At 39.1% G+C, this 26,724-nt stretch overlaps 1 protein-coding gene and 2 long non-coding RNA genes across 3 annotated transcripts in view; 1 reads left to right on the top strand and 2 right to left on the bottom strand.

Moving 5' to 3' along the window:
* Nucleotides 1-459: 459 nt before the first annotated feature.
* On the bottom strand, nt 460-4,478 carry LOC143153835 (uncharacterized). The gene is made up of 2 exons (XR_012993932.1): nt 3,998-4,478; nt 460-554 (listed from the first exon to the last, which is right to left on the bottom strand). It is a non-coding gene; the product is annotated as an uncharacterized LOC143153835 (long non-coding RNA).
* A 563-nt stretch (nt 4,479-5,041) lies between these two features.
* LOC143153754 (uncharacterized) lies at nt 5,042-5,789 on the top strand. Its single transcript, XR_012993913.1, has 2 exons — nt 5,042-5,300; nt 5,638-5,789. It is a non-coding gene; the product is annotated as an uncharacterized LOC143153754 (long non-coding RNA).
* A 6,690-nt stretch (nt 5,790-12,479) lies between these two features.
* The window catches only part of LOC143153753 (zwei Ig domain protein zig-8), a 431,922-nt gene continuing 417,677 nt past the window's right edge, over nt 12,480-26,724 (bottom strand). The window contains exon 8 of the mRNA XM_076325263.1: nt 12,480-12,818. Coding sequence (XP_076181378.1) covers nt 12,718-12,818 — 101 coding nt within the window. The 3' untranslated portion in view covers nt 12,480-12,717. The remainder of the gene's footprint in view (nt 12,819-26,724) is intronic.

The following is a 26,724-nucleotide window of genomic DNA, read 5'->3' as shown; positions in this document are numbered from 1 at the left end:
AATTTGTTCAATATATCTCCTACTGAGATTTTTGGGGTAAGTTGCATTTGTTGTTGTAGTTACATTTCGTTCACTTTTCTCGTCGTGGGAAACAGGTGTCGCTTAGAGTAAGATTAAGTTAAATAAAATCCATGCATGGAATAAAATTAAAGGGTAGGAATTTACCATTACTTATTTACTAGAAAATAGGAAGAAATTGTTATCTTAATTATCGTTTAGAAATAAAATATTGGAAATTTGAGTATTATTAATTTTTCAATGGCAGACTCGGTGATGCACTGAAGTGATATTCAGGTATTGATATACTATTTTATCGGTCACAACTTCAGATGACGAGTACAAACAATCGATTGCTTTCAATGTGGATATAGAATATAAAAATCGTTTATTGTTCAGACAGGGTATACTGAAATAAAGTACACGATCGATTAAGTTCTATGAATTTATTGTATTTACCTTCTCGAATCTTACAAATAGTGAACAGCGAATACCGACATTAAATGGATTTCCTATGTTTCTCCGTCTCTTCTGTTCTCCCTTCAAATGGTGTCCTCCTACAACACGTTTGCACCTTAACAGCTTTAATGACATTAATAGTACCAATAACTTACAGATGCTTACAGACATGTCTTTTTATTTACTTTATCGTTATCGTGGATACATTACTATGGATGATGAGACATGATTAGCGATGAGCAAGTATATCGAGCCGAAGACTTTACACGAATGTTCTTCGATTTTACATACAATGTACTCCGGTCAGCGTCACTTCGATCGAAGATTGAAACGAGTATATTGGAGGCATTGACATTGTAATTTTAAAAAAAGAACTAAGCGATAAAATAATCGAAGAATCGATCGAGAATTACTTTTTCTTAATTATATCGAATCAACCAAACCCAAAGAATTAATCGAAGAGAAATATTTGTCGAAAAGTTCTCTATTCGCGGAAAAGTAAATTGGGAAGTGTTAGAAACTATCGTTATTATTAATTACTGTGATTTTCAACGATGATTTATTTACATCCTAAATTCTCACAATCGATCGAGGTCGAATCATTTGCTCCTAAAATTCCTCAAACTTTAAGTTTCAACCAATGCCTAAGGAACACAGACGATAACTTTGTATTCATTTATTTCGTTGCAATGCAAACGCGGAAGCAATCTTTTCGATCTCCAATCGAAATGGCGCGTTACGTGTGACTTACTTTGTCTAACTTTGGAATACTTTTTTCCCTTTATTTTATTTTATTTTATTTTATTTTATTTTATTTTTTTATCAAATGCGTTACGAATTACTCGTGTATTCGTACTCGAGGATACGCGGGGACGCACACATACAAACGAACCTGCACACGCATACACGCGAAAAAATTCTTACACACAAACGTGTGGCGCAGGCGTTGGATATTACGGAACGCGGCCGTGAAAATCTCGTCGTCCATGATGCTGGTGCGATCGAATGGAAGTGGAGAATCGTTTGAGAATATAAGTGACGCGACGTCGACTCAAGGAGGAGGGTTTCTTCCCCTTCTTTCACACAAGTATTCAATCGTGTGTGATCGAGGAATTTGATAAAAGAATCGAATTTTCTGTCGAATTTCAAGTAGATTTATCCTATATCGATGTTTAGAGATTAACGGGTAACCGAAGAAAACATATCGTGATCCTTCAAAGAGATTCAAACAGAAAAAGTGAGCAAATTAAAAATTTTCAGTTTCTTTCTCTTTACGATGTCAAATTTGAACGAAAGAAGTTCATTTTTATCTTTTATTTTTACCAGCACCTTTAGAAATCCTAAATTATTCGCCAATAATGGATATGTACTAGGAATTGATGTAAAAGTTTTCTTTTATTACGAACGATTTAAGTGTTAGTGAAAATTCAACATCTTTAGCGAAAAATATAATGGGCACAATGTATAAATATTCTATTTTATCATATACCGTTTTTAAAGTATATAAATTTACTTGAAAATCGACATAAAATTATTTTTTCCACTGTTAGGGCGCCTAAATAGTAAACGAACTGTGTTTATCGTATACTATATGGTAATTATGTTATCATAGACGTCATCCAACTGGATTATCATTTCTTTAAACGATGTAATATTTCATTGTGATATCATCTTTGTGATATTTCAGATATCGTCAAGTTTTTGGTCAAACATCTGACAAAAGTCTTTGTCAAACTTGTCGTTTCTTCAAGAAAAATGTAATTGGTTACTTTATTCTAAAACAGAAATTGTAAAAATTCCGCGAAGAAGGCAAAAAATAATATTCGACAAACTTATGTGGTTATATCGATTCAACATTATTATTCAATGCATCGGATTGAATTATATCCTGCTGTCTTCTTGTTCGTACACTCATTTATTGACACAATGTTTTATTAAACAAAAAATTATACGTTTGAACTTCTTTATTCAAATCTTTCATAAGAGTATAAATATAATAACTAAAAACGTCGAAAAGGGAAGTATTCTTTAATGTAAAAGCGATATACTAAAGAAGCTAATAGAACTCTCTTTTATATCCACAATCGAATGAAATATGTTCATCGATTACTTTTCAAGAAAAAAGAAATACGACGAATGAATTTTTTTCTTACTTAATTCAAATAAAATTTAATAATTTTAAAAGTTCTAAAGAACAAAAGGAAAGATACGCGCGTCTATATAGCAGCGTGAACGCTTAATTTTTCTACAAAATTTTCATTTATCCGAAGCGGGAATACGTTTTCGTCGCTTCTAGTACACTTTTCTCAATTCCAGCCATTAATATTTTATTTCGGTGTAATTATTTACCGCCGAAAAACAGGTATTTGATTTATGAGTTCACGGTAACTCTGTCGGGCAGACAAATTGAGATGTAATTAAAAGTCCTTAATCCCCGTTTATTTTATCAATTGAAGTTTCAACCACTTACGTGATTATAAGTTTGCACACATTCGGTAAAACAGACATGAATAGTCGACGACATACGTGTTAGAGCAAACACTGAAAAACAAATGCATGCTCAATTTTGTTTTTTGAGGTATAACACGCTGTGTGGTTTCGAACTGTACAGTTTTTTACCGAAACTGCTTCCATGATAGTAGAATTTATTTCATGGAGTAATAAAATATGATATAGAATTGGACGTGAATACAGGATATTCCATTGTTTGTGGTAGAATCGAAGAGGAGATGATTTCTCGTCTAAAAGTACGTTGGAAATAAAGAATAAAAATTTTTCACACAAATCAGCCTTGTCGAACTAATTGATTTTGAACGTGAACAGGATTTATATAACTGAAACTAGATTTAATGGATTCCCTTATAGCCAGCTATTACGCTTCTACGGTATATGAAGTTATTAAATAGTACAGTAGAAACTCGATGAATGTAACCTCGATAAAATCCTCGTTGTATTGCGTTCACTTTGCAATGAGTAAAATTGAAGATATATTGTGCATGTGTAACTCCTTCAGATTGAATTAGTAACCCCGATATTGAATGAATTAATACTCGTAGATATTTCGCTGTAATTATAGAAGTTCTACTAGAATTTATAATCGGAAAGTTATTCTCGAAACAGAAATAATGCAACTATTCCTCAATTAAAAATAATTGCTCAAGATCGATAGTTAAAGTTCGATTTACTTCAACATAAGTTCGCGCCTCTGTTTACCGAGATTGTAGGAAAAAAAGTATTCAGTTACAATTTATTAAAATATTCCAATTAAAAGCTTCACAACTTCTATATATGGCAAAGATAAATACACGCGTAGTCAAGCATACAATTTTCTCGACTGAGTGCGCATGTGCCCCGGGAATTTTCAAACTCAATTATTCGAAGAACGAAACCTCGAAGAAGGAAACTTTATTCCGCGTTTTTAATTTATTCCGGTTATACCCCGTACTCCAGAATACCCCGTATAATTTTCAAAATAAATTTCATTTTCCATTCGAAATCATTCTCTTCGACTTTGCTTAAATCTGCAAACTGCAAAACTCACCGAGGGCACAATTAACGCTTTATATCCACCAAGAACGAACGCGGACTCTTGAAGAGGCTTTAAGCCAGCCGTGACCTGATTATAGTGGCACTGTGCATTAATGAACCGCGCATAGGCGCCGCGTTTGTAATTAACGAACCGTTTTACGTCAACAACGACGTCCGAAAACATAGTTCCGAATTTAATGGAAAGAATAAACAGAGGCTCCATTCCGTTTAGCAATCTGAAATGAAACTGGTATGCAAATTCTAAATACATATTCCGTCAGTTTGGAACGTTTTAACAGATAACTTAGTCACTTAGAAATCTGAAGCGCCTAATGCATCGGCTTAGAAACTAAACGCAAACGTTCCAAGTTCAAAACAAGCAAGTTACGAGCTCGAAGTAAATATTCCGTCAACTTAGAAAATTAAAACACACAATGTACATGGAAACGTAAAATGAATTGTTAGCTAATTCCGAAATATCATTTATGCAATGTATTGATTGTAACATTCAAAAGTAAACAACTCATTAACGTAGAGGTTAAAATAAAATATCTCGCTAGCTAGAAACTTGAAAGTGAAAGTATGGTAGATTAAAAATGTAAAATAATCTACCGGGTTGAATATTTCCCTATAAACAGTGTATGAATGTATGAATATTGAAATTAAAACCAGGTATAATATCGACTCGGATGTTTAATTTAATTTATTCAGAAATTTTCAATATTCGATGTATTTTCTTTCACATTTTTAAGTTAAATTAAATTAGCATAAAAATGATTACGAAAATTCAGAAATGAACAATTTATTAATCCAGGAATCTACGATTGATAAATAGAACGGTTTCTTTGAAAGAAATAGTCTATTTCGCGAAAAGAATTCCGTCGATTTGCGAATTTCTTTGCGATAATGCACGCCAATTAATGCATGCGAGCGGATAATGGCACGGAAATCGACCGAACGAATTAATTTATCGTGGTCGAGAAATGTCATTGTCATTTCCGTCTCGAGACTATATAATTTCTCGAGAGAGGTTCTCGTGAGCGTTTCTCATCGTGGATACCAGACCATCGAGTGTTTACCATTAATTCGTAAATGCAGCTTTTTGCAAATTTCAGCCAGCGACAGCGATTCGCTCTTCGGGAAATGGAAATGGATGGCAATTCCGGCGGATGCCGGGAACGCCGCAGGGAGAAGAAGAAGAGCTGAAGTAAAGATGGGCAGCCTGGAGTGGTAAACAAAACATCAAAGGAAAAGATGCGAAACGACGAGGGAGAAGGAACGCCGAAGAAACAAGGAAAAGAAAGAAGTTTGAGTAGGTAGGCGAAGAATTATGATTTTCTTGTTAATGAAAGTTTGGAATGGATTGTGCTGTAATTGCAGAAACAAACGCGAAGACCTCGACGAATCTATACTAGATTCGTGGTACGATATTTCACAGAAGGAATTTAATATGCTTCGTTCGACTACAGAGAATATACCCGAACAAGATTTTCGGAATTGAAGAAATTAATATAACTAAGAGTGCAATACTGTTCCACGAAGTTAGAGACAAGTACGAAATATCGAAAATGAAAATATAATAATCAATCGTGAAGCACTTGTGCCATAAAACAGCAACGATACATTTTCACGATTCTAATACGTTTCTTACAGATCGGTTAATCGAATTAATTTCCGCAACAAAACCTGCAAAGTTTCAGCGGCCAATTCGACAATTAAATACGAAAGTTCTCGACGAATCGGGGGATTCTCGTTTGTATAGTGTGTTTCACGTAAAACCGAGTTACAATACTTTTATTCGCGAACGAGAACAAACAAAAGGGGGTGGTGGGGGTGAAGGTGGGGGACATTTATTCAAATATGTCGTCGAGCTCGCAAGGCTTGCCACTTAAGGCGAAACTAATAAAACTACAGAATCGATGGGGTCGAAAAGAATACAAAAGGGGACACAAATCGAAAAAGGGAACAAAAGGAAACGGTGGCGAAACAGAGAATAGGAATGAACGAGACAAAGAGAACAAAAGAACGGAGGAAAATTTCCCCTTGAAAAGCGCGGGAATTTGATTTCCTGAATGCCTCGGGATTCGAGTTCCGGGCTGAAAAGTGTCCCGGACACGGTCCAGGTGATAATTAAATTTATCACTGGCATCGGTTACACGGATGTGGTTTTTGTGCAGCGGTTCGCGTGCACGCGCGTGCCTCGCTGAAATATTTTGCACCTGCCCGTGCAATAATGCTCCTGCTAAATTATCGTATTATACAAGCGGCGGGTGGCTACCCGGCGGCCAGGACCCGCTGATTTACACCGAGCTACACCTACGTCATTGTCACGACCCGTTTAACCGTTCTGAATCGAATCTATCGTTGATTTCCATTCCACGATCGATTCTTACGTGCATCACGCGGAAAATTCAATTCCGTCCGCCTCATCGTCGTACAATTGTATCGCGTGTAACAAACTGGCGACTGATACTTGAGGAATAACATCAATTCATTCGGACAACTTTTGCTCGATAGAATTTCGTAAAGAAAAGAACGGGGAGAGAATACTAGACGAAATAGAAGTGTGATTTCTCAGCTATCAAGTTCTTGTTTTATTGGGATTCTGACTGTTCGATACACAGAGTGTTAATAAGTAACGAGTACTCGTAACGAATATATCGCGATTGCTCTTTTTTTGACACAGTTTAATTCGTAATCTATTGCTTAATCTTCTCGATGGTTTGAATGTACAGAACGTGCTGTGTATAGAAATCAATCGGTCACATTTATGAAGTACAATTGTAGAACGTTTATAGGCGTTCGATACACGTGCTGCACTGATTGCAAATATGAGCACGATTTATAACATAGAACTAACTCTGTTTCCTCGAAGAGTTAAACGTGAACTAGTGATGATAGTAGTTATCGACACGACGAGTTTTCACGATTTGATTTTACGTTCATTTTCAAATTTTCATAACGTTTAAAATTCTTAACGTGTCTGTGTATTTTTCTTTTAGGTTTAATCGATAAATTTAACGATTGGTTAAAAATATGGAGTCAATGTTTAGTATACCGTTTATATTCTTGGTAAGCTCTCTGGTATATCCTGTTCTAAAGAGACCGGCAATAGTGATCGAAACGTAAATAAACATTTTTCGAAAACAGTAATCACTGTTAAACATAATCCAGTATCCAATTTTTTCTAAGAAAGTGTTAAACAGGTTAATTAAATGTGTTTGATAACGCATTTATTCCTTGCCAAACAATTGGCAATTTATTTATCCACTCAATATATTTATAATATAAAATAATACCATAATATTGGTACTAAAACCTATCTTTAATTACAGTTTGTTGCCTTCTGTTTAAACTGTTCAGTAACTTTTTGTTATATGAGTTCAGTTTTCTTTTTAATTTGCATTGATGCTGTGTTTTTTCCACTTACTTTCCCAAACAATTTCTAATTGAGTCATTGCCTCATCTTCGTATCGAATACACTTTTTTATGCGTGAAGTATTGTGTTGTAGTAACAGTGGTCTTTGTCTATTTTTCAGCGGTATTTGAACTCAGTTAGTTGATGGAAGCTTTAACAAGAATTCGATAAACAAAGAAGGGCGATACGTAATCCAAAAACACAAACTGTAATTCTTCAGTAGTAGTGCCTCATTGTTATTTCGATTTCATTGTTCGATCGGATCAATTTTCCGCGCGTGAAAATTTTCGCAAACAAAGGTATGATAAAGAAAACAAAAATGTTTTTGTGTTATTTGCTCCGTGCGATTGATCCGTTTCACGAGCAGTATAATTGAATAAATAAAATGACTAGTGTATGAAATTAAAATGGACAGCAGCAAAAGTATCTTCTTTTTAGAGAATTATCTGGGAGATTAAGTAGTAATTAAACGATAAATTTGTTTCGGTACAAAAAATGAAAGAATGAACAGAATAGCGACGTCGAGTACCTTCAAGAATTTTTCACCTTTATTAATTGCCGATCTTTCTAAATTTTCCAACCTAACTAAAAACTAATTGACAGCACGAATTAAAAATTACGACATCGACGTACAACTTGTTCGAAGAAAATTGCACCCTACCATAATTCGAAAAAGAAATAATCCACCCCACGGTAGTTTGGTAAATTTGCATAATTATTGAACCACATTTACAATTACAGTTACATCGCACTATTTAACTTCTCCAAATTTTCTACATCCCACCGAATTTATCGATTAGACCTAATCACTGACGAATACCATCGAACAAAAATTTTCCAACGTACACGTTGACTCTTTCGCGGGAAACAGATCCGCTCGTTAATTAATGCGAATTCAAATAGCAATAAATACAGATGCGTCTAGAATTTCGACCATTATGGCCAGCTGACGGGATATTAAAAGCCCAATAAAAGAAGAGTTACAAATAGAATCCGAGCATGGTAAATAAACCGGTCGCTAGTCGCCGATTAATGGAAAGCAATCGTTGTTCGCGAAATCCGTTCCTGGATGGATCGAAAGGTCCCTCCAGATTCGCGATCGCTGTGGAAATTCATCAACCTATCCCGATTAGGTCGATAGGCAGGGGATATCGACGCGATTCGCGTTATTCTCTTCCGTCGAGCGAGAAAACAGAGAAGAGAGAGAGAGAGAGGGAGAAAGGGGGTAGGAGGAGTGGGGAAAAAAAAAAAATAAAATCCACTCGTGGCAGAAAAACCGATTAACACAAACGATTGTACGTCATAGGGTAGGTGGACGCGAATTGGACAGACCGATTGCGTGTATCCGGCGTTTATGCGGGCGCATTTGGCAAGTCGGATGGTAGGAGGAGGGACAGGAGGGACAAGAGGGGTAGGAGTGGCTAGGGCGAGTCCGATGTCCGATGCAAAAATGATTGTCCTCCCCAACGGTCTGGTAATCAAAGTGTCAAATTTGTAGCGGCGCGGCGGCGCGAAGTGAAAGCAAATTTGCATACCGGCGCGCAATAAACACAGGGGGCCAGGAAGTGATTCGATATTTTATGGCCGGTCATTGTCTGTCTGGTTAAGCGCTCCGGGCAGTGTAGCAACGAGTACTTTATATCGTGTAATAATTTCGTGACCTCCCTTCCGTGCACGCTCGCTCTTCGTCATTTCAAGTTTCCAGCGACACGCACGCGGCAACTTTGAACTTTGCCACAAAGTTTCGCTCGACGTTGTTCACGGTTTACGATCAGTGCCGCGCAAAGGTGTTCGCTTTTCTAACTTTCACCCTTGTCTTACCACATGTGGGTCTCTTCGAACCCAATTCGGGGCAAGTGGCAACTGTTCTTGGAAATTAAAAGAGGTACGATAAAAGAATGGAATTTTCGTTCGATGTATTTGTGCAAACATGGTCTGTTTTGACCCAGGCGTGGACTCTCGAGGTTGCCTAAACCGTTGGTATTTCGAGGGTCAATGCAACGACTTCCGAATGTTCTGAACCGGGCACTCTCTTCTGAAGGAAAATTTCTGCGTTCGAAATAGGGGGTTTACGACGATGTAAATAAAATATACTTCCGGTGAAATCTCCTGAAGGCATGTTTAAAATTATCTACACCTTTTTACGTTAAAAGTTTTCTTTTACTCTCCCCCTTGGATTTTAAGGCCCCCTTGTGGTTGCTTATATGCACGACTACTGTTCGATGGTTCGAGTTTGCAACAACGTGTATCCAGAGACTTTGAAGTTTACTCGATGTTATTCATAATTAATGATCGGTATCGTAGAACGTTGTTCTTTGTTCTGACATGAACTTTTTGAACGGTGTCCCTTGTAAAAGAAAAGAAAATTTCTACCCCCGAGACGGAGGTAGGTTTGAAGCGATACGAGAAAAATATACTCCTAGGGAAATTTTCCGAAGAAACGTAACACTCCTAGGAATCGAACCTCTTACTTTGCGAAACATCGGTGTAATGTATCAGGTCTTGTGGAGAGTTCTTGTGTTTTTTAAGAAAGTGTTATAAAATAATGTATTCTTCGAGATATTTAATATTTTTTTTAATCGATGTTGTATCGTTAGCTTTGGAAAAGTGTCTTGAGAATTGATAACGATTTAGTCCTTGAGAACCGCATAGAAAATATTTGGATTGATTTCGTAAGTACGTTTACGATAGGATTTCCTAATCCTTGTCAGCATTACCAAATTTCAAATAAATTTTCCGCAATGAGTATGAAATAGTAAAAAAGTAGTACGTAATCAGGAAATGATTGAAGGAGTTTTATTCGATTCTATAATTGAAGGTCCACGTCGATTAAACATTTTTCATTCCTCTCGGTGAGTACTATAAGCCACTTAAAATTTTAAACCCTTTTTTTACAAGCTCCAATTATTTTAATTCGTATCGCGTAATACCGAATCGATGTTTTCTACACATGTAACGAAAAATGTTGTTGTATCGCTCGCGTTTTTCAATGCATTGATTTCTTCATACAAATTGGTCGTTTCCACGTATGCAATATGTATTCATATTTCTATCATTTTCCATATTTATTGTAAAATAAATACAATCTTTACATTTGACCAAACATTTATAAATTAAATTTCCCGAAGAGGGACAGGTGGAACGACCGAAATGTAATTTACATCTTTATATCTTGTTCCTGCTCGTTGGAACAGCAATTGCCTTTCAGGGAGGACCAATTAGTTTTCTACCGATGTTTTTCCACAATCTAGATCCGTTCAAAAAAAACAGAATTGTTCTTGCAAACACTGCGTTAAGAAATGCTTATCGAGCTTATTTCTTTACTATAGACCATGCAGAACAAAAGGAGATAGAATTTCTCAACCGGAGCATTTCCTTGGTCTTGCGATTAGTGACAAAAAGATAATAAAAATCTCTCTTTTCGGTTCTAGACAGCTTGAAAATTCTCGATTGGTACGGTCGACTACATTCTATTTCTTAATTTAAACCTATCCGTACTTCAAAGTCAATCCAAAATGATCTATACGTTACCAGTCAATTATAATCGCAAAAGTCTGATACATTTTTAAAATACGTTTTGAAAAATTATTTTATCATACGTTTCCAATTTCTTTTCACACGTAGAATCACCTCCTTCTCGATTGAACATTATGCAAGGTGTTCATTTACAATCACTCGCCCTTGATGTATCAAAAGACTCGAATGCCGTGCATTGACCCTCTTTTTAACCAATAACGAAACTATGAATTTGTTCCCGTACAAAAGATACAAACCTCGACCATACAGATCGTTTCCAGAAACGTCGAAAAAAAAGAAACCAATAAACCTCTCAATTGGTTATTCCATCTATCGACGATCTCCAGTAAATACCCTGAAAAATGTCTCATCGAACGAAGCTTTCTATCCAGTTAGAGTCGCGATCGAACGCGTTTCGAAGTTACTTCGCGAAGTTCAAGTCCGGTTCCGATTTCCCTTTCTCGTGTAACTTTCGGAGTATGAACATTCCCGTTCCGTTGCGATAAAACCGTGGCGATGATCGTTGCTTAAATTCGTATTTAAATTCCAAATTTGTTACTCGAGTTCGTCTTCTTGGGTTGCGTCTTTCCGGTTTGGGCGTTCCAACGTTCTCGTTCGGTTCGGTCGAACGTGAATTAAAACGATCGGTACGTTATCGAAAGCACTTGCGACAAGAACCGAGTCGCGCGCGTAAGTTCCTCGCACGGACAGTTCCGACAAACTTTCGTGAGTTCCGTTTCGGGCGCGATTTCCGTTCGAAGCCTGCTCAATTCGTGTAAACAATACTTGTCGAGTGTTCCGTCGCTCGGGATCCGTGAGGCGTTTCAAAGGAAAACGTCCCGAACGCGCTTCAATTACGTCAACAAGCGCAGCAACTACCGCGACGAAAGCTTTCTATTTCTCGAGTACACTCCTCATCCCGCGGGAGTGCTCGAGCTTGGAAAGTGCTTCTCGTCTCCGGGTAAGAACGAACAGGAAAATCCGCGATTTCTGTTCTCAGAAATCGACTGATATGTTAATCTGCTCGAACGGAAGTTCGGTCTCGACGATTCTCGCTGAATCCAGCCCGCGCCCGGCCACCCTTCCACAGAGGGGTACGTTGCGCGTTCGACAGCCACAAAAGCGAACTTTTATTTTCTTTTCGTTTCGGCGCCCGACTGACGCGCGTTAGCGAACAATTCGCTCGAATAAACAACAACGGGGGCGAACAGCCGTTTGCCCTCCTCCTGTTCGACGTTTCGCTCAAACTCTTCGCGCCGCGTCTAGTAAGTATGGCGGCGCACGGTGCGAAAATTCACCGCGAGCTTCGAAACGCGCGTCTACGGGCTCGAACCACGGTAGTGGTCGGTCTCGATAGAAGAGAAACTTCGTTGTTCTTCACGGAGGAGTTTCACGCTCTGTTTCGACGATGAGAGAAAGGAACGCGACGCTGACGGGTAAAGAGAGAGACAAGTCCGTCGACGATTTGCCGCGAGGGACTAGAGAATTCGGACGACCCTCTGCTTCCTGTCGCGTTCGTTTCCGTTCGTGGTGGGAAACACGTGTCGTTGATTTCGTCCCGTTTTCCCGTTTCCGTCGTGGAAACCTCCCCTGCTTCCTGCTAAGTTCCCTGTTTTACGGTGAAAACGTCATTTTCGCGTACGAGAGCGCGTTCGATCGTTGAAATAATTCGTCGCGCGAGCAAACGGGCCCGATCGTCTCGGCACGCTCGTGATCCGTTCGCGATCGGTTCGCCGCGAGGATGAAGAAAGTTAGCACCATTCGAACTGCAGGCCCACGGAACAATCGAGTCATCACGGTCACCTCGAAAGCAACGAGGAGAGCGTCGCGAGGACGGTGAGGACGAAGATTGATCTCAGCTCGGCGCTGCCACCGTGTTGCATCGCTGCTGGATTCTCCCCTGGAACAACAAGAGTACAATTTTTTCAGAGAGATATCGGGTATCTATCGTTTCAGACATCTCTTTTTCTTATTTATAATTATATTATTTATAATTACATTATTATTTATAATTATTTATCAGCCTTGTCAAATATTTTATAATCGGTATTGTGGTATTTGGGTATACTGTCACGAAGGGATATAGTGTACATTTGTGCAACTGACTGCAGTCCAATACACGTGGTTGCATGATACTATGTGTACAAACTAATCGAAGTGCTACTTCCTCGTCGATTGAATAGGATTTTTCCTTAACTGCTCTGTGACGATGTATAAGTAACGGAAAAGTGATTAAACGAATTTGTTTCATCTCCGTGATTTTATGAAAAATAAATTTGTCAAGATCTATCTGTTGCGTTATATGTATTTTGTAACAATGTAGATGCGAATAAGTCCCGTTGAAATTCGTGAGAACGTTTGTGGTAACCGTGACCAGCCTTGGTGACACATACCCATAAGATTTCTAGCGGTGTGCCAAACTTTCTAATGGCCATTGGCCTAAGTAGTGCATCCATTTTCTGTCTTGGATAACTCTTTATGTATTGGGCATAGAATCACAAAATCTTGTACAAATTGTACGTTATACGCATAGTTGGAAAACTTGTACAAACAATAGAAAGTCACACGATGATTGGTCATGAATAAAATATATCAAAATTACAATCCAAATTGTCCCGAATTCGTCGTTCCCCTCGAACAAATAACTAACAATAAGTGTGGAAAGTCAGAAGTAGGAAATTACTTCGTACGATACAAAATGCTCCGAAAAATTTGAACAAATAGAATTATTTACGTTTAAAAATATACAAAATACATATCGAGAGTCACGAGTCTTGTACTCGATGACAAATAAGTATCTATTACTCGTTTCTAAGAAAGTAAGAGTATAGCAGTTTTAAGTAGACTCCTTTTGATTACAGTTATATCCTTCAAAGTATAATATTATACTATAGTACCGTAGTATTGTACGCGATACGCGAGTTTAACGTACCATTTAATTATTTCGCGAGTAATTGGTTCATTCCGCGTGAATTTGCGACAATGTTTCCCGTAGCTTGTCGAAAACTTCAATTCCATAACTTCACCGTTCTACGAAACGAAACTTCGACTCTAATTTTACACAGGTTGCGGTCTAGGGCTTAACACCCGAACGAATTTGTTTCACGGGCGAAAGGGTACGTCAAACGATGATATTAATTACATGCAACCAAAGAGGCAGTTTCGAATTCCAACATACAAATATTTCAAGCAGAACGATTCGTTCGTGGTTTGGCTTTATTAAATAATGTTACGCAGCGCACCGAAGATTCGATCTTTCGTACATAATTTCATCGTCGACCAAAGATTACTTATTTCGGTGTGGATACGTACAGACATCCTGAGAATATAATTTATATTGTGCTTTAAATTATGCACTGCGAGGACGTACTTTTATCGACGACCAGAATGATTTTATCCAACCGCGCGAAGTTTATGCTCGGGACTGTACGAAATATTGCCACGCGTTGAGATAGAAGTTTCACGGAACATTGTGTTCTACGATACATTTCTCGATAAGAATGTGAAACAATACCCACGTCTCTGACTTCCGAAGAAAACGAAACGGAGGAGGGGAACCCCCTTTCCGTTACCCGAACTATATGGGAATTTTTGTTGCGAAACAGTTGCGCAACTATTAAATCAAGAGAGGAAGAAACCTAAAACAAGGGAGTTAAAAGGAGAGAGAAATTTAAATAATTTAAAAGTTCTTATCGTGGATCGGAAGAATTCGAGCAACTTTTCTAAAAAATTATTTTATTACGAATACAATCTTTTTACGTTGTTTATTATTCCGTACCATTTCAGTCGTAGCTTTAAGATTCTTTTAAATAAGAATCTATGAACGAATGAACTTAACTTGGAAAACGTTATTTAATTGTATACAATTTTTTCAAAGATAATTGTGTTTCTTGTTTGATCCGTCGTTTAAAAAGGAGAAAATAGACGTAATTGGTGTAATTCACCAATGTAATAAATTCGTCGCTGTTACGTAATTCTTGTTTCAGAATTGACTTTACAATTACTCTAATTCCTCTCGCTGATTCGAAAAGGCACGGGGCAATTCTAATCTCAAATACAGCTCTATTTCGTGAATAATGAATCGCTGCGAGAAAGAAGGGAAGAAAAACTTGCTTAGGAACGATATGGTATTCGCGACACGACCTATTTAAAAGTTCCAGAAGTAAAAGCGTCGAATTGAAGCGACCGCTTTAAAAGTTTTGAAAACTGCCAACCTGCGTAAGTGGGTTTAATTCTCGAAATAACGTTTCTGGGTAGGTACTAGCCATTTCTAGCCGCCGCTGTTACGTGCTCGAAATAGTGGATCGAATAGTGCATCGAAATGGGTTTCGAATTTCTCTGCGCGACAAAAGCTCCCTATTGGTCGCGAATGAAACTGCAGCTGAAAACTCAAAACTCGTGAAAAAGTATGTAGCGTTGAAATTCAATCGAGAACGCGCGCAGAACGAGACGAGAGAATAATTATTATCTTAGCGTGGAAAAAGAAACCTCACAAAATTTAAAATTACGAGTCAATGAGAATTGTCGAAACAACAAGAACGATGTTGAAAATTATTTTCCGTCGTTGGGTAAAATTTTTACGGGAATCTTACCGTTTGATTCATCGATATACCGTGACGTATACTTAATTATGAAAACTAATTACCTATAGGGAAGTGTGCATAATCTTTTAGTTACTTTTGTCGTTGGTCAATTGAAAATCAAAGTCACGAAATCCTAAGAAGGGCTATCAAGGGTTTTTCCAAAGAAAAGCGGATCTCCGGTCGAGAGAAACGTGCACGGATCAGCAATTAAGGAAATGATAGGGGGGGGGGCGGAGGAGAAAAGGGGGGCAGGGGAAAAAGAAGAGACAGAAATGATGAACGGCACTGAGAAAGAGATGGAAAAACATCGCGAAGCCCAGACTTAGGTCGGATTAATGTACGGTTCTTGATTTTTCGCTAATCCGTAATCTTCCTTTTCCGGCTTAAGTGGTCTTAATTCGGTGTTCTCGTATAATTATACTATGTAGGGCGACACGATTGAAATTAACGTCAAACATTGGGACCAAATTCGCGCGAAATCTTGTTTGGAAGTCTCTTACAAATCAAGGACCGAAGTGTCATCAGATTTTATGGGAAATCACAACGAGTGAATTAGCGTGTGCCGAATTTAACGAAAGTGAAAATAAAAGGGAATAACGACGGTAGAAAACTACTCGGACATTATTCTAATTAAGCGGACGAACGAAAGTTGAAGTAATGGTAATTAATTTCAATTGCACGTTTAATTCAATGATGAAGTTATCAAATTATTACTTTCATCGAAATTAGATGTCACTATTGTGGTATCGGAATTTTCCGTGCCTACTTGGGCCTGTTTCGAGTGCAGGCCTAGGGGATATAATATTTACATTGCGTGCGTGGATCTGTCGTCAGGTTTCTTAAAGAGTACGAGAGACCCTTTACAGAGGGTCGTGCAAGACGACTGAGCGTGGGAATGCACGAGAACGAAAGGAAATGCGTGTGGTCCTGAAATGAGAGACATTGAGGATTAGAATGAAAGAGAATGAATGCGTGTGAAGATATAGGGTGCGAAAGGAGCGTGTTTGGGAACAGTTTGGGTAAGAGAAGAGACTGGTAAAGACGTAAGGACAGTATGGGTACGAGAAGAGACTGGTAAAGACGTAAGGACAGTTTGGATACGAGAGGAGATTGGTAAAGACGTAGTGGCAATATGAGTAAGAGTACGAGAAAGGACTGGTAAAGACGTAGTAAGAGTGGAGAGTTGGTTGGAAAGACGTAGTAAGAGTGGAGAGTTGGTTGGAAAGACGTAGTAAGAGTGGAGAGTTGGTTGGAAAGACGTAGTAAGAGTGGAGAGTTGGTTGGAAAGACGTAGTAAGAGTGGAGAGTTGGAAAGACGTAGTAAGAGTGGAGAGTTGGTTGGAAAGACGTAGTAAGAGTGGAGAGTTGGTTGGAAAGACGTAGTAAGAGTGGAGAGTTGGAAAGACATGGTAAGAGTGGAGAGTTGGTAAGACGTAGTAAGATGAGAGACTTGTAAAGACATAGGCGACGAAGATGATAAAGACACGTGCCAAGGGCACTAAGACGATTAGCTTAATTTCATACATAGTCGATCTATCTTCACTGAAAAGAGAAACCTATTATCAATACCACGTTTAATACTAATAATACTACAACTACAATAATAACACTATATACTAGTATAATATATATAAATTCAACCAATCACCAACCACACGCACCAACACTATTATTATTTAATCATCGACGAAATAACCCCTAGTGAAACGCACAGACATGAAATTGCAATCAGATCGCCATAAGGAGAAAACACTATTATCGTATCGTGTCCCTTTATTGTCTACACGATCGAGGTACGTGAGCTAACGATCGACTCAATGAGCCATAAACCGATTATCGTCCGGAATTAATTTCGATTGCCAGAATTTCATCGACACGTAGCAAGAATCAATCTTACTCTTCCTTGAGTACTTTCTCGATACTCTCCGGATGGTACTCAGAACGGAATCGACAAGTATTCGCTGTATTATTTCAATTTAACTGTACAATTCTTCGTTACACACTTGTCGTATTTATTTCCCGCGTTGCACTATTGGAAAGTTGCATTATTCGATGTTGGAGATACTTGATTCACCATCAAACATTATTATTAACGATATTTCTGTAACACGACTTTCCGTTATTTCTACTCTTGGGGGGTTTAACTTTGTCATTCGTTACCACTCACTTCTGAAATTACTTTTCCAGCGCATTAGTTTTCAAGTCACGTGGACATCATTAGAATGCATTCAGCGGTATAATGCAAAGAAAGATTTTCCAGGATAACTCGAGAAGAAAAGTGATTACCATAATAATGTTCTCAAAATGTTTCTCCTCTATACAGCCTAGAAAATTGCTATTATCTTTCTAATTGCATTGATTCAAACCCTTTCGTAGAATTACATTTTTTTAACAATTCCGGAATAACGTATAAGGATTAAAAGCGGCATGTAAAACAAACATATCTGTACCGAAAAACGTAAATAAAATGTTGAAACGGTAAAACACTAGAGAATCAACGAGCTACGAGATCGTTTATTTAAACGACGCTTCAATTATTCCGAGGCCAGTGCTTGAAACTCCTCGTAAAGAAATTCACTTTGCGTTTCCAGGAATATCAAAAATGCACTTTCAGTTGAACGATAAAAGCGTATAACAGTTTTCCAACGAAAATTGTAAATAATTGAGGGGACAAGTATCAAATATTCTCACCGTGGCGCGTCTCTAAACTGTCCATAGTATTTGAAAGTTGGATACACCTAATTTATCCAACATGCCGTAGTTCCCAAGCCACTCTAACTAATTCCGTCTCGAGTTAAACGAGCCGGAGCTTCGTGAAAATAATCATTAATTTATTTTAATTCGATCGCTCCGTTATTCGACGCCTCCCGGAAATTCGATCACCGGAAGTCTTCAAAAAGCTCGGGGCCGCACTCGAAACCGGGGATGAAGTATTTCACGCGACACATTCAGAAGCGTTCCGTTTTCGAGATTCAATTAAACGCTGCCTGCACTGAAAAAATTTACAACCCTGTTTACGCTCGACGCTGGTAAGCCGATTCTCGCGATTAGCCCCGGATCTTCGCCTCGTTAATTGGATCCCCTCGAGTTCCCGTGGAATAAGGCGTCGAGGACGTCTCCGTTCATCCGGAAAGGGAACGAACCTATTTTCCTAACTACCATAGAGAGAATCGATTCGGAGTTGTCGTCCAACGATTTTCACCCACGGCGTGGAACTTTCTTATGGAATCGGATTCGCCGATTAAAACGAAAGGATTCCGATGACACCGCGACGGAATCAAACGGAACGATCGAATCGATCGTTCGCAGAGAATGAACAAAAACGATCGAGAGACACGAGTAAACTATGTTTGAGCGTATAAATCATGCCCGCGTGAGATACCGGCACTTGAGAACATATCCGAGTCCGCTTTCCGCGAGAAGTTTCCACCTTGATTTATTTTGATAGCCGAAATTAAGGACCCCGACACGAGCCAGGATTATGATACGGACGTGACTCTCTCGCTGTTCTTCGGATTTACCGTGAACGGTATGTTCAACGAATAAAAAGAACGAAATTCAAATTTCACGTTAAGAATGCTCCAAAATGGTTATTTCACCGTTGGTCAGGTTTACGTATAAATCAACGATTAATAGCATCGCTATCGTGAAAATGCAATTTGGCGAGTTAAAAGACGGATTTCTCTCGAGAACATCGTTCAAAGGCATTCCCGATGGTTGCTCGCAGTGGCTACTCGTACTTTGAAAATTCGAGTTTTCGTCTGTAGCCCGATGTAACGAATTAAACGGTATTTTGTTATTACGTTCATTGTCGAAAGTTAATATTGCGTCGAATACGTAATAAATTGAATTTTCTTTAGTGGAAAACAAAGTCGATGGTCAAAAATCTCTTCTCTGTCATCTTCGAAGGAACTATCGATACAATATTCTTCCTGTACGACTGTTACGCAATTTTCCGTTACTTAAACTATCAGCAACAGTTCGGATTGTTCGCAATACTATGGACGATACTTGCGTTTGAAAACGTATCACAAATTGCGAAGCTCGATAAAACATCAAATTGACCGTACGACTATGAAAGTACTACCATTCGCGAAACGGTCGGTTGCAAGGTTACCGAACGACAGGGGTATTCGTTAACAAGTAATCGCTTGCCTCGAAAATCCATTTGCTTCCAAATTACTCCATCCCAAACCAATTGTTCAGTCGCCAAGTAAATTAAAGAGAAAAAAAAAAAAAACACGTTCGTCGTGCGTTCGTTCCAAATTGCTTCACGGGTAATCCCATAACGGTTCGAGCCCTTACGCCGCATGGACATGGACACTCGTGTTTTTAACTTTGATGCGGAATATTTGGATTTAGATTCGGGTTGCGTCAAACGATAAATCAGACTCGAAACAAAAGTATCGAATTAGAAAAGCTACTTACAGGAGTCACGGATGTGCGTAACAGTCGTACAATTTCGAAGAATATTGAATAAGAGTTCCTTTGAAGAGATATTTGACCATCGACTTAGTTTCTCATTAAAGAAAATTCAATTTATTACGTATTCGATGCAATATTAATTTTTGACAATGAACGTAATAACAAAATACCGATTATTTTTCGTGTAATAATTTATATTTGGTACAATAACTATCGACGACACCAGTGTCTTGCAACTGGTGTACGGGACGGTTGTACAACCTGTTGTGCGTGTTGTCAGGTGTCTATTAACCTGCGACGAGGATCTTTCCTTTTCTTCTTCGAGGTGTACCAAAAATGGCAATTTTGGGACATCTATTCGCGCGGCGACGCCGAGAAACCAAGAATCACCGTGTCTCGTTAAATCCGCGTGCAAGATTCGTGGGTATTTATAATAAATGCAATTAAAACATCGCCGTTAAAACGAAGACGGGCGGAAAATCTTGTATATTGCATGGAGTGCAGACGAGCACTCCTGGCGTTCCCAGAAGTGGCACTTGAACTTGTTGAGTCGGCGGAGCGCCTCGTCACGCCCGGTAAATAATTTGCACAGTCAATATTACAAATTACCGGGAATTAAATTCCACTCCGCGCGGACCGGATTGTCGCGGTGAGCGGCGTTAACGCGTTGACTTCCAAACCAGTTCGCCACATTTAGGGATGCCCTCGATGTTTGTTCGAACGATAGCTCGAATCGAACACATTCGATATCGTCCACGTGGTAATTTATCGAATCTTGACGAAAATAACGTTACGCAAAAATGTACAATTCTTTGAATTCGTCCCCAGAGGGAAAGAGTTTCGTTTAAGGGACTATTTAAAGCGAATTTTTGAAATTCATTCAAAAAAAAAAGCTGAAGGCTATTTTATCTTACACACTGCGATATCTTCGAAATTTTGTAACACAAAAACAGATGTAACGTAGAAGATAATTTTTTTCGTACGAAAATACGAAACAAATGTAACAATATAAACTGCTCGCGTAACTATTGTAAAATTTGTAAGAAAAGAGTATTCATAATGGTGTTCCAGAATTGGAAACATATTTTAAGAATTTGAAGCTACGTGACAATGTAAATAAAAAATTGCTCTTTCCGGAACGCTAGATTAGAGTCTACCCCTTTAATAAAGACGACAATTCGTTTGCTGCGCGAACTATCGCATTGTTCCGCGGAACTGGCAATTGTATTTGCAACTGCAACGAGGAAACCCCGCGGATCTTGCCAACAATAAGAATTCTAGCTGCGTCGTCTCTCTGCGTGGTTTCCGCTCGTTTCGTTTCCTGACGGCACACCACGCAAAAGGAAATGGTCGGACGTTGAATTTAATGCGAAAATAATGATCTGGAAAATTGGCTGTATCCTCGTTCCATTGCTGTACCGGCGACATTGATTGTACTGAATATTATTATTCGTTCAAAAAAAAAAGCTACAGGCTTCAATTCTGTAATGGGTGTTTATAAACGTTTATCAGGGAATCCCTTCCGAGATGACGTAGCAGTATTTAATACGTAACACGGTATTCTTAATGTGAACGATTTCGTACGTTAATTTTTCTTAATTGTTTTCATCTTTTCAAGAGTTTATACGTTGTGATATACGAGTTGTTGAATTTCCAGAGGAACAGAAAAAAGAACCACGGAGGGATGACAAAGCGAGAAGAAACGGAGATATTGATTATATTGTATCGTATCGGACATCGAGAGTTGTGATAATTTTCTTACGTTTCTTAGTTTATTTAAGATTGCAAGTGAACATTTTAGTTTACGTGTAGCGGAACTTAGAATACTCGCCACTAGAGGAAAACTCAACCGCTGATCGTTTTACACAATATTCAGACGTATAAGGCAGGCCTGCTAGGATGTCTTATCGATGAGTCCACTAGCAGGCTCAATATGAAACGTTCTCCCTTCCTTTTCCTACTTATTTTATTATTTTCGCTTATTTTTCCTTCAACTTCAAAAAGCCACCACATACGTTTGCGAGAGATCAATTGATAGCAAATGATACGTTGGATGCATTTCCATCTCATGATTCATGGAACAATACCACCGTCAAATATTACCCTGCCATATTCAGAAATGTACAATCAGCTAATTACTAATTACCAAACGTATGTTTGAGATAACATATCTCATATAAGTACATTAGCCATTCTCATTTAAATTAATCCTTTGTGTTAGTTTGCTACTAGGATAAGAGCTTATTAAGAGCTTTCAGCATTTAATGACAAATCGCTATCAAACAAAGGAAACTTTAATGTGCTATTCAGAAACAGTGAAAATAACCGTAAACGTTAACTGCTGAACCGTTTGTGGTATTCTGCTCGGTATTTAATGTTTATATCGCGACAGCGGTAATCGTCGATTCATTCGAACAAATAAAGAATAATATACTTCGATAACGCTTACGATATATGATTTCGTTAAAATTTATTTCCGTGTCTCTCAAATATTGTCTTGAAAAGTGTGGTTTTGGGTTGTGTTACTTTGTCATCGTATAAACCGCGATATTACGACATTTGAAACACCGTTTCAATATTTACCCTCGTTCGATTGTACATTTTAACGCCCGGCACTTTCGATAAATATATTTTAAGTTTCCGTGTCAATATTAAACCCGCGTAATATTTTAAATTGACTTTTTCACGCTGTCGATAATATATAAACATTTACATACATAATCGCGACGTACTTCCTACAACTTTATACAATTATCTTGTTTCTTTATACAACGATGATACCATAATCGCTGTTATACTACATATCGTTAAATTTGTTCAAATTTTTCGTTTTGTATTTCAACGTCGCAACGCGCAACGAAAACAATTTTTAAAGGCACCCGTTATAAATGGTTTTCGGATTAGCGAGTAAACTATTTTGTGGTACGAAGTTATCAAATCGCCCTCTATGGAAAAAGATAAACTAGATATACTGTCGGGGAAACAAGGCTCGAACCGATGTTTCTATACGGTTAGTTTGCACAATACCATCGGGTATTTATATTACTTTTTGCCTTTTATCAGTACCAATGATTTATTCAATATTTTTACGACGTTGACTGGAGATTTATGGAAGGTTGGTTCGCATTGTCATGGAACCAGGAGAACTGCCAAATTTAATAGAAGCGTCAGTCGCAATAAAACGAAGATTTATTTATAAAAAATGATTAAATATAAATCCGTGCGTATAATTCATCGGTATAAATCCCACGATATTTCAATCAAAAGTAGTTAATACCGTTAAAATTTGACAGTTACGTAAATCTTCGCGCGAGAAATAAATACATCCAAGTACAATAACAAAGGATACGCGTATTTATTTATGCAGCGAAAGATTTAATGGAAATGCGATATAAATAATTTCAGCGGTATCAAGGGCCGCGATAATTTAGCTCGAGAGCCGCAGGTTGCCGAGCAGTGGTCTAAGTACCGCTGCGGTGAATTCAACGTTACAGTCGAAATATATACAAACATTCGTTGTAGAATTTCCTTTTACATAAATCTGTGCGTTTCACGAGCAATAGAGGAGGATTCGTACCGGGCTCTAAACGACGACAATTTCGTACCCTACACCGTGAACCGTTCCCCGATTTCGAGGGCACCATACTTACAGAATTAACACTGGGTTTTAAACTAAATAAAATTACACGAAACAATACTCTATCGGCGAAAGATCAACGACACACCATGAGGCATCCCAGTTCCTACAATCAAAGCTCCCCTATCGGTGTCCCATTAGAGAATTCCCTCTACTCGATTCGAACTCATCAAAGTGCCGAGTTCTCCTCCGTATCGGTCCCTCTCCATTTCGTCCCGCGCCATGTTCGTCGCGCCAGCTAATGCTCCTAAGCACAAGAGAGTAAATGTTGAACGCGAAGAGCGCAGCGTGGCGTTCGCGACACACTCGACCGGTCTACGTGGAACGCTACCTAGGCAGCTGCAGTTGCAAGGAGCAGCACCGAGGCCGGTGAAAAAAAAAAGGCGTATGCGAAATGAGCTGCCAAGCACCCTCGGGAGATTCCTTCTGTCTATTATACATGACCGCGTGCGCCGCTTCCGTTAACTACGTCTCGCGAGGAGAGCTTTGCAAACTCCTCACGGTCGTCGCCGTCGTCGTCGGTCGGAGCGTAGCTGGAGCGACCGTGAGAGAGAATCAAGGGGCTGGGGGTTAAAGGGTGGCTCCGAGTGGGGTGTGAGGATGGGTGGATGGGTGGAACCGTGTCTCCAAAGGTGAACCAGCGAGTGGAGATAGAGAGGGGACATCCTGGGTCCTCGAGAGCTTGCGGCTACGGTTATTAATGGGTCGGGCGTGACACCCCGCGAAATAACCTCCCTAACCTCGCTTCCATGCCAGGACCAACCAGCGGCACACTCCATAGCTAGTCGCTTGTCTCCTCATAGGCGTTAACTGGGCCAAGAACTGCTCATTTTCGAGAACGAGAGCTTTCCTATCTTTTTCCGTCTCTCTGTCCCTCTCTCGCGCCCGCGCGGATGCTCCGACATCTTCTCTTGCTCGTTTTCGTCGTCTTCTTTTAGATTATTTTTTTTTTTTTGCTTCTACTACTCGCACCGCTTACATCCACCTCGTTCCCTTTGGCTTTCGTTACATTTTTACATCCCACTTTTCTAGCGACTTGGGCAACCATCTCGCGAGCTCCTTTCCCGTACCCTCGTCTCGACGTTCGACAATTATTTTTATGGGGTTGTATAGGTTAGCTTGTGTTTCTCGAGTTACCGCTCGTCGAGGGAGAGCACGGATCGCGGCCGGTTCCCGGTTTCTTCGGGATTCCTTTTGTTGCGCTCAATTTAAATGGAACGGTCGCTCGAGCCTCGAGGGTGGCGGTTAATTTGAATGTTTCCGAACCGAGGCCCGTGTTAATGGGGCGAATTCATTTGCCGAGATTTCGGCTGTCGTTAAGAATCAACTTTCCGGGTGTTATGAATAATTACCGAGGAGATAATTTCACCCCGTTCTTATTAAGATTGTAATTTGATTATTTCCTCGCGAGACTCGAAAGCGAAAGTGACAGTGTCGGAGAAACGTTAAAGATCTATGGTAAATTAGTTCAAAGAAACACGATAAATTTGATTCGTTTGAACGAGAGGGTTGAATAATTTTCGATATTAACGAGATGTTGATAATATCGGATCAACGTTAAAAGTATCATATTTGATTACAAATGTGCCTTTTTACGAGTTCAAATACGAGTTTAAACGTGTACTTCAAATATCAAGGGAAAATTAATCAATTTCGAAAGCGTTACCAGAATGTTACTCAAAACGATGAACGTATTATTAAGAATTGTCGCGTGAAAACAGATCGGTGTAACAAGTATAAAAATGTGTAAAGTATTGCTGGAAAAATTCCTACGCTCTCGATACCGTTAGCAAAAGAATGTCGCAGCATTCGTACAGTTTACAGTATATTGTTCACAGAAACGAGTATTCTCGTATCGCTGGAAGATTTGTAAACAGTGAAGAAATCAGAATTCGTAACTTGTCGTCTCGCGATTGCATTCCACGCGACTCCCGTTGAAATTAATTACACAATAATCAGAGCAATGGGTCGCGCGTGCCGGCGATGGCATCGCCGACACAAGAGTTGAAACACTAGTGATAGTCGCGAAACGATTTATCGCAATGTTACCGAGTGCCGGAGCAAACTCGTTCATAGAACGTGTCCCTGGGACCCTTATTACCCGTCTACCCCCAAATTACCCTATTCCAGCCCTTAAAGTATTCCACGGTCGAATTAGTTTGGGAAACGGCGGGGCAATCGACAACTTCTACGCCGGCTACGATAATTCCGCGGAAAGTTTTCCGCAATTGAGACAATAGAAGGAGATAAGAACAGTCTCCGCAGGAGTGCGCGAGAGAAAGAAACGAAGGAGAACACTGGAAGATTCGTGGAAGCCCTCCGGCGGATAGTGTCGAGTAATGTGCTTCGTCTCCAGCGAGGGTCACATTTAATTAATAACCACCGCGCAACCCAAGGGTAATGTATATTAATTATAAAAAAAAAGTAAAAAGAAAAAGGGACAGAGGAAAAATAGTATACGGAATGGCTGCCATTCTGTCGGGACGAAATTAAAGGTCCTTTCTCTTCCCGAATTGTCCGTGATCCTCGTTACTCTCGCGCGCACCTGACGCGAGTAATTAGATGCTGTAAATTATTCTTGTTGTCTGCCGGACGAAAAAATATTCAAACGGTGTTCGTATAAATGCAATTTACGGCATTGTATTCGCTCAAGAGAAGACCATTCTTTCTAATTTATATGATAATTAGTTTCCTCCTGTTATCATCGATAATAACTTACGTTGTTGTCGTTGCAATTGCGCAATAGGAATTTTCACCTGGAAATTTAGAGTAAATGATGTATGGAAGAAAGGTCGTTCGTTTGTTTAAAAACGTTCGTTCGTTTCCTCGAAACGAACATTGAGGAATTATATCGGGGCTTGAAAATTCTTAAGCGGAATATCAAAACAGAAATGTAAAAAAGAAACCTCGAAATGATCGCTTGCGAGGAATATACTTGCGATACTCTCCGAAAATATCGCGAATATCTTTATTTCATCCAAATAGAAATAATTCGTCCCCTGGACGAAACGTCTCGAAAAGGTAATTCTCAGAATCGGTGATAAATGTTTGAGAAGGAATTGAAAGTATATCAAATTTACTAAGAAATCGTGTTTGTACATCGACCATGAATTCCCCGTGCCTAACACTCGCGCGTATTATCCGATCAGCGGATACCCTTA

The sequence above is a fragment of the Ptiloglossa arizonensis genome, chromosome 13, assembly GCF_051014685.1.
Source record: "Ptiloglossa arizonensis isolate GNS036 chromosome 13, iyPtiAriz1_principal, whole genome shotgun sequence".
Classification (NCBI taxonomy): domain Eukaryota; kingdom Metazoa; phylum Arthropoda; class Insecta; order Hymenoptera; family Colletidae; genus Ptiloglossa; species Ptiloglossa arizonensis.
This window is presented reverse-complemented; position numbering and strand designations above follow the sequence as displayed.